This window comes from Astatotilapia calliptera, chromosome 5, assembly GCF_964374335.1.
Source record: "Astatotilapia calliptera chromosome 5, fAstCal68.1, whole genome shotgun sequence".
NCBI lineage: Eukaryota > Metazoa > Chordata > Actinopteri > Cichliformes > Cichlidae > Astatotilapia > Astatotilapia calliptera.
This window is the reverse complement of record NC_137426.1, coordinates 7,114,401-7,122,500: the sequence shown is the minus strand read 5'-3', so window position 1 is coordinate 7,122,500 and position 8,100 is coordinate 7,114,401. Positions and strand designations below refer to the sequence as shown.

Genomic DNA, 8,100 nt, shown 5'->3' with positions numbered 1-8,100 from the left:
TTGTTGGAAGGTTGTGATTTCTGCAGGATAATGGCGTGGATTAGGAAAACTTTCTGCATGGTTGACTTTGTGTAACATTTTTGTGTAACAGTAGAGGATGTTTAACACTTTTACAGCTGTACTTTGAACCGAATCATCCCATCGAAGTATTACATGGGCTGTGAGAGTCAAGCCTTTGTGCTGCTTTTGTGTTTTATTAACCAGTCTAGAAGTTGAGCTGATTCACGGTGTTGCTGCGCTTCTTCATTGTTTCGTGTGAACTCTTCTCATGAAGGATCAACCTGTGCAAGTTCACTAACGTAAGGCAGAGGTAATTGTGCGATTGTAATATGGCTAGCAGACAAATGTGTTACACAGCAACTCATATAATCGCTTCTTGTTTCGTTTTTTTTATTAAGTTGGGTATGGTCTGTTAGAGAGCTGTTGATGGTGCACGAACGGGCCTGTGCTGTTGCTGAATGATAGTGATGTGCGGATCGATCCTGAAATATCGATTCCTCCGATACCAATCATTTATGTTCTAGAATCGATTCTCACATTAAAATATCGATATTTTAGTAATTTAGGGTAAATTTGTAGTTTATCATTAACAGGAACACAGTGGAAAGAAACTATAACATTCGGATTGTCTACATTCAAAGGAACTACTTCCTCTTCCGCCTTTCATAGTCATTTGCGAAATAGGCTGTCTGTTTCGCAGCCCCTTGGCGTGCGCACTGACAACAATGACTGAGCGTAATTGGAGTCATGTGCGAACCTATTTTACCTCCACAAAAACTGAGACGTGGTTTGCCATACATGTGGGGAAAAAAGGTGAGGTGTTGTGGCCACACTAGGGAGACATTCAAAAATGCTGTTGGGGTGGGGATAAATACATTTTACAGTGTTTATTTATCGGATAAAATACGTTAAATGTCCGGATACAGCGGGGGTGTCCAAATTCAGAGGCTGCTTCCACCCGAGGACCCGGGCCTTCGCGGTCTAAAGAAAGACGGGTATACGGCACGAGCTCCCTCGGTGGAGTGAAACTGCAGTCTGCTCCTTGCTATCTAAAATATAACCGGACTCTGGCGTAAACTCTCGACCGTCTCACACTTCTGTTTAATCAGTTTTCAGTTTGACGTTTATTCAGCTGTGTGAAAACCCCGAGGAACCCTCCTGAGGGATTAATAAAGTTAAATTTTATTTAATCTAATCTAATAACTTTAATCTCAGCCAAACTGATTTACTCACGAACAAATAAAACACTGAAAAAGCCAAACAATAACATTTTTAAGTTATCTAAGTGACTTATATATCATGTTTAACCCAAGTAGCGAAAGACCGCGGGGGTTTGAAAACGATCAATCGCAAGGGTGTAGATTTGATTGTGGCATTGGTGGGGACGGATGATTCAACCACTGAACCCTGCCCCGTTTCTTATTTTTTCCTTTTTGTTTTTGCTTCTTGATAAAAGGAGAAATATACTTGCCTACATATGCTATTCTACATGCTTTTAAACCATTTAAAATTACAATTCATAGTTTTATATGTGAATTATATAATGTTAAATTACTATTAAACAAATGACTAAGTATTTTAGACTTTAGTTTACTTCAGTCATATTCCATATAAATCAGGTATCATACAAAAATAAAAAATAGCTTCAAATACAGTCATGACAATAAAAGAATATGACTTTAAGGACTTAACAACATTGCTTCAGTTATAGTACACCAACATCTCTGACACATTAGCACTAAGGGAACACTGGATGACCTGGTGGGTTTTGTCCATAAAACTACTCGTCTAAGATTACCACAAAGTAAAAGATCTCTCAGCAACATTATGCAACATTTTAGGCACTATTGCCCTCTATCAGATCAGTGAGCTGAGATGTTTTATTCTAAACATGAACTACTGTTACAGCAACAGACATGGACTACATGCCCACACAACAAACACATGCCTGCTCCTCTCGTTAGCTGAAATGAACTGCTGGCATATTTGTTTTACATCTATACTGTCCAGTCTCTCCTGGTGGACATGGCATCACATTATTCATGGTTACATACAATTTTAGACTGATGTGGGCCAAGCCTAGCACCTACTTGCCAACCTTGAGACCTCAGAATTAGGGAGACATTCAAAGGGGCTGGGGGGAGGTATACATGTACATGTATATACAAAAAACTTTAATTTTACAGTGTTTATTTATCGGATAAAATAAGTTAAATGTCACCGTTATTATTGTCCGACCGTAAACAGGCCGGGGGGTGTCCAAATTCAGAGGCTGCGTCCACCTGAGGACCCGGGTGAGCCGGGTCCTCCGAAAGCCGGGTAGACCGGAAATGAGCGACTGTGAAATTGGACGGTCTAGCCTTCAGAATTACGTCACCTGCTCCTTGCTGTCTAAAATATAACCGGACGCTGGCGTAGATGGTCGAATAAACTGCTGTTTTCACACAGCAGTTTATTCAGCTGTGTGAGAACCCGGAGGAATCATCCCGAGGGATTAATAAAGTTTTATTTAATCTAATTTAATCTAATAACTTTAATCTCAGCCAAACTCACCAACAAATAAAACACAACTAAAGCACTGAAAAAGGCCAAACGATAACATGTTTAAGTTATTTGACGTTTACACAGCTACATTCTCGCCTGAAAATGTGTTAAAAGTTTATTTTGCGACCCAGAAAGAGTAATAAGAGTAATATTAAAACTAAGTAGCTGCAGTAATAGTGGCCATTGTTGGAAACTGGAATTGGCTGGGCCAGTCTGGGATATGGTTTTCAGTTTTGTTGTCCGGGTGGAAAATCGGGAGAAACGCTGACAGATCGTTTTTCTCTTACTATTGGGTTTGTTTTTCTTTACTCGAAGAGATCAAATTATTGGTGGGGACAATTCAATAATCGCTGGATATTGGTGGGGACATGTCCCCTCCGTCCATGCCAAATCTACGCCCTTGGTCGATCGGCTCAGATATTTGAAGTTTGCACGGCTACATTCTCACCTGAAAATATGTTAAAAGTTTTTTTGCGACCCAGAAAGAGAAATAAGAGTAATATTAAAACTAAGCAGCTGCCGTCATTGTTTGAAACAAGTACTCTGATGTCCTGAAATCATTATGATGCTATAATTTGAAATACAATGAATAAAATAAGTTTTTGTACAAAGTACCGGTATCGGATCAGTATTGTCGATACCACCCTGAATATTACTTGGTATCGGATCGGAAAGGAAATCAGTGGTATCGCACATCACTACTGAATGAGTTGAGTATAACGTGAGTGAGTATAACATCAACAAAGCATTTTCATCCAGAGAACTGGCACTCCTTAGATCTTTTTCTTTTTTTCAGACCACCCTATGTAAACCTTGGAGATGGCTGTATAGGAACACCCTGTCGATCAGTAGTTTCTGCACCAACAACCTTGCCATGTTCAAAGTCACTCACATTACCTTTCTTCCCCATTCTGATGCTTGCTTTGAATATCAGCAGCATATTGTGAGCATGTTTACTTGCCAAATAGTTTTGAGTCACTGCCATGTGATTGGCTAAAAATGTATGTCAACAAGCAGTTGTATCACCTGTAATAAAGTGGCTGTTGGGTGTTGTTTTTACAATACATTGATTCCATTTTAAGATCGTAACATAAATAACTGAATCTGAAAGTCATGCCAAGCACAAAAACCTAATAGAGAGCTATTTAACCCAGTCAGTGTTGATCTCGTCGAAATGACGTTAATGCCATAACCGCATTAACGCGGCAAATCTCCGTCAGCAACTTAGCGCAGATCGCCCCGTGGCAGCTAAATGTTGTATTAAACACAACCATAAACAGTGCTACACATAAGCAGACTTAATAAAATCAAATTAAATTATGAAAAAGGAAACTAAGTAAAAAACTAAAAATAATTTTCCTTAAGGGTCATGCTTAGTAATGTAGTGTAAATAACAACAGCATTTCTCACTGTTTTATGATTTTCCTTGTAGTTACTTTCGTCATGCAGCTGGTGATCCGTCGGTACCGTCCTGCAGACAAGGACACAGTGCTCACCCTCTTCAGTACTGGCATCTTGGAGCATATCCGTCCATGTTTCTATAACGCCATGACCAGTCCCCTTTACCTCACCATCACCTCGACTCTGTGTGTTGTTGGTTATCTCCTTGGCTCTGTGTTTGGAGCTGTACTGTTCCCAGCAGCTTGGGTAGGTCTCATCTACTACTGCTGTCATGAAGTATATGCCACCGTCGTCAGGGTGAGACTTCGCAACGACATGCAGGACATCCCTGGGAATTTCCTCAGCAGACCTGATGACTGTTTCTGGGTGGCTGAGGCTGAGGTTGGAGCGAGAGCCCAGGTTGTTGGTATGGTGGCTGTGGTAGCTAAACACAGTGGGACAGAAAAGTATGGGGAAATGTTCAGAATGATCATTTTCCCACAGTATAGACGGATGGGCCTCGGCTTTAGGTTGACTCAGACCGCGGTTGACTTCTGTAAAGAACGGGGCTTCTCCAAGGTGGTGTTGCAGACTACCTCCACCCAAATGGCAGCCGTGGTTCTGTACAGCAAAGTGGGGTTTAACCGTGTCCTGTCTAATGTCAAAGGACTGGCAGCTCCCTGGATCATTTCACTGGCCAGGGTCACGATTATAAGGATGGAAAAATACTTGTAAATCAAAAATAACACTCATCAGCAGTGTGTTGTTTTCACGCTTGGCTCCTCTTTAACAGTGGTTTAATATTTGGCAATGGTTAAACTTGACTGTAACCAAAACGTTGTTCAGGTGTAACTTTGGAAAAAAATGCCAAATCTGTTATATACTTTAGGACAAAGCACTATGAACAGATCTGAAAGTAAGGAGCAAGATGTTGTTACTAAAACCTGGTTTCCTCTTTATAGAGTACTTTACATATTCTCTGACTACACCTTAAGCCCCCCAAAAATTGTCTGTTAACAACATAAGGCCAATTAGCAGCTCCAGTCCTGTGAACCAAGATTTAACAGTTAATCCTTACATTGTGTACTTTTCAGTGACGATTAGAATAACTTAATGTAATCAGATGTACTGACCACTTTCTGCTGTATTCATTTAAAAAAGAAAGAAATGTTTTAAAATGTCATAACTGAGAGACAGTTAACATATTGTAAGCACATGATACAAAGATACATGTCGTAATAATATTAATAATAAAACCATTAACTTTTAAAAGGCAAACGTAGAGAATTTATATGCATCAGAGTGGACTTAAAATTCTCATTAAACTCTTCCATTGTTTTACACCTTTTTTCCTTGATGTAATCAGGATAACTGAGATATTTGCTTATGAAATGAAGACATGATTATTAAGACTGATAATGTTGAAAATTAAATCACAAATCTAAATTCAGTATGTTGTGCCCCAGCCTGTACTGTAGATGTGAATGTGAACAGCAGAGGACACTATTGATCTAAGTAACACTGAAGCTCTTTTGATGAAAATCAGTATTTACTGATATTGTACTGTATTTACTTCCTTTTATACCAGAAAGTATTAGGAGTTTAAAATATGTGTGCACCAACAACAGTGCTGGGAAGTAAATACAGTACATTTTCTAATATGTTTTGTGAACACAAGTTTTATATCTAGAATATGTTGTGATAGACTGTGATGCAGAATATGAAACAATAACAGATGACCTAGTGCACAACCTTTCATGGGTAATGGTAGCAGTTTGAAACTCACTGACTGCTGTAGCTGGTGTTCATTACAACTTCCAACATTTTAAAAATTCTATGTGGTTTGATTTGTCATTTTTCAGACCAGAAAGGAAAAACATAGTATCTCCTGCAGTTAGCAAAAGACCACAAGGACTCCTCCCATTGTTTTTTGTGTTTTCCCATGCTGTACTGAAAACTAATTCCCCTCTAAGTGAAGCAAAATATGCATTTTTCTATGCTCAGGAGATACTTTGTTGTTCGTGTAAACACACTTTTGAGTTGTCTGCCTATTTTTCTAGTTTACCATTAGGGGGTGCCAAATATTTGAATCCTAAATAGAGTATCCTGGGCACGGTACAGTAAAATTCAGTTTTACGTGGATTTCCGGTTGATAGTTTTTCTAAGAACTGAACAAATTATTTAAATCAACACTGATCAGTATTGGCAGAAAATTGTAGGAATTGTAGAGCACGCCATATGTCTCAGGTTACTGAACACCTGAATGATGAGGGGTTAATATGCCACTTTTCTGCATGATCTACATCAGTCACAGAAAACAGGCTCCAGATATAAAAGGAAAGGATAAAAACAGCCTTTGATATATGTGTCACACAAAAGATGATTGTTATGTAACAGACCATCTTATACAGAATAAAATATTATTTCATTTAAAGAAAATTCAGGTTCATTTCAATCATACTTTCTTTGTGGCCTTTTGGTAACTTTACTGTCTTCACTTCTGCCACAAATCAGCTGCCACGTGAACATGCTCACTGCTGTCAATAAATTTTTTTCACATGTGATTACACACAGGTATGAAGATAAAAACAGAACCAGGTGTGCCTGGATTAACTTTAATTTACTGCTCTGCTGCCAGCTGAGGGGGTGAACCTGAGTGAGACCTGTTAAATGTGTTTGTGACACAAGGACCATAAGACATAGCAGTTTGTTTTAGGCTGTACGCTTTCCAGCGCGCTCCCGTCAATGCTGTCCTCTCCAACCCTCAGAGATCTCTTCTGGGCCCCAGCAGCTACTGAAATAGGGAAGGCGTGGTTTGTGTGATGGACCTCAGCTGTGGAGGTACCGTCCCCCGAACCCACTGCTCGATCCATCCCTTGCAGCTGAGCCACAAACCACACTCCACCACAGTGTTAAAACACTGAGGTCCTGGAGATGGCATGTCATCCTTGCCAGAGTCAAATGAAAGAAAAGAAAATAAGACTGGTTGTATCTCCTGTAGCATTTAGAAATTGGAAACTATTACTACCAATTACTGTATCAATTGAAAAGTATTTTATGTGCAAAACTTATGCTAAACTGTAAGTCACAACCTTACCTGTAGACAAATTGGTATATGCAGGTAACTATGTTAGCAGCAAGATGCTTTAAATGGAAATTTGTAAGGCAAGAAGCAAAATGGCCTCTTGTTTCTTGGCTATGGATTAAACTGTAGACAACAAAACGAGTACTGAATCAGGGTTTAAAAAGAGCATCTCAGTCTGTAGTTTTACTCACTTGTGTACCTATCTTTGATCCTTCCAGATGGGTGTAACTCTAAGAGTGGTTAGGTAATTAATGTTGCTTTATTTTCTGTCTATAAACTAACTTACCAAACTTAAGAATTAAAATGACATTAAAAAGTAACAGAACAATTATACTCAACGTGTATTCATTAGATATATTAAATGTAATCATTGCAATTCAAACAGAGACTAATTTTGCATGTAAAATGAGAAGTAAGAGCTGGTGAGAGGTCGAAGCTAAACACATGACGATCTGTATGTTGCTTTTGCATATATCCTACATCAATAAATACTGGAAACAACAAAGGGAGTGGAAATTTCTAAGTATGTGAGGTATGTTGCATGTGTACAGTAGCATGCATGTGACTCCTGTTTCATCATATTTGACAGCAGCCATCTTCGGTCAGTATTTTACTGCTCTTCAAAGGACTTGTTTGTCCATTATTTGGTCTCTGTCAGAAGATAAATGTACGAAAAGTCACGTAAACCTGTTGACAGCACAAAATATCTAAAGAATTGCTTTGATTTACTCTGGTGCCACTTTGTCTGAAAAAATATTTGTTTCCCTCTGTTGTGACATTTTTGGTTACAGAAAGTCATTTCAACATAAGATGAGAGCAAATCAATATCACGTTTAGGCAGTCTGAGATATTGTGGAGATAAAATAAAGAGATAAAAAAATAAATAAAATAAAAATAAATACAAAATTATATATATATATATATATATATATATACACAAAAACGCACGCACACACACACACACACACACGCACATATATATATATATATATATATATATATATATATATATGTGTGTGTGTGTGTGCGTGCGTTTTTGTGTATATATATATATATATATATATATATATATATATATATATATATATATA

General features: G+C 38.3%; 1 protein-coding gene across 4 annotated transcripts in view; it reads left to right on the top strand.

Moving 5' to 3' along the window:
- Positions 1-6,363, top strand: part of LOC113022001 (N-acetyltransferase 8-like) — a 6,580-nt gene extending 217 nt beyond the window's left edge. The window contains exons 1-2 of one of the 4 annotated variants that reach the window (XR_013908959.1): positions 1-310; positions 3,341-3,606. The exon at positions 1-310 is cut by the window's left edge and continues 217 nt beyond it. Coding sequence is in view for 3 of the 4 variants with exons in the window: in XM_026166945.2 (XP_026022730.1) it covers positions 726-813; positions 3,977-4,659 (771 nt within the window). In the remaining variant the exon portion in view is untranslated. Of the gene's footprint in view, positions 311-405; positions 814-3,340; positions 3,607-3,976 lie in introns of those variants that run through there. The other 3 variants (XM_026166947.2, XM_026166946.2, XM_026166945.2) reach the window with 3 other exon arrangements.
- The last annotated feature ends 1,737 nt before the right edge of the window (positions 6,364-8,100 follow it).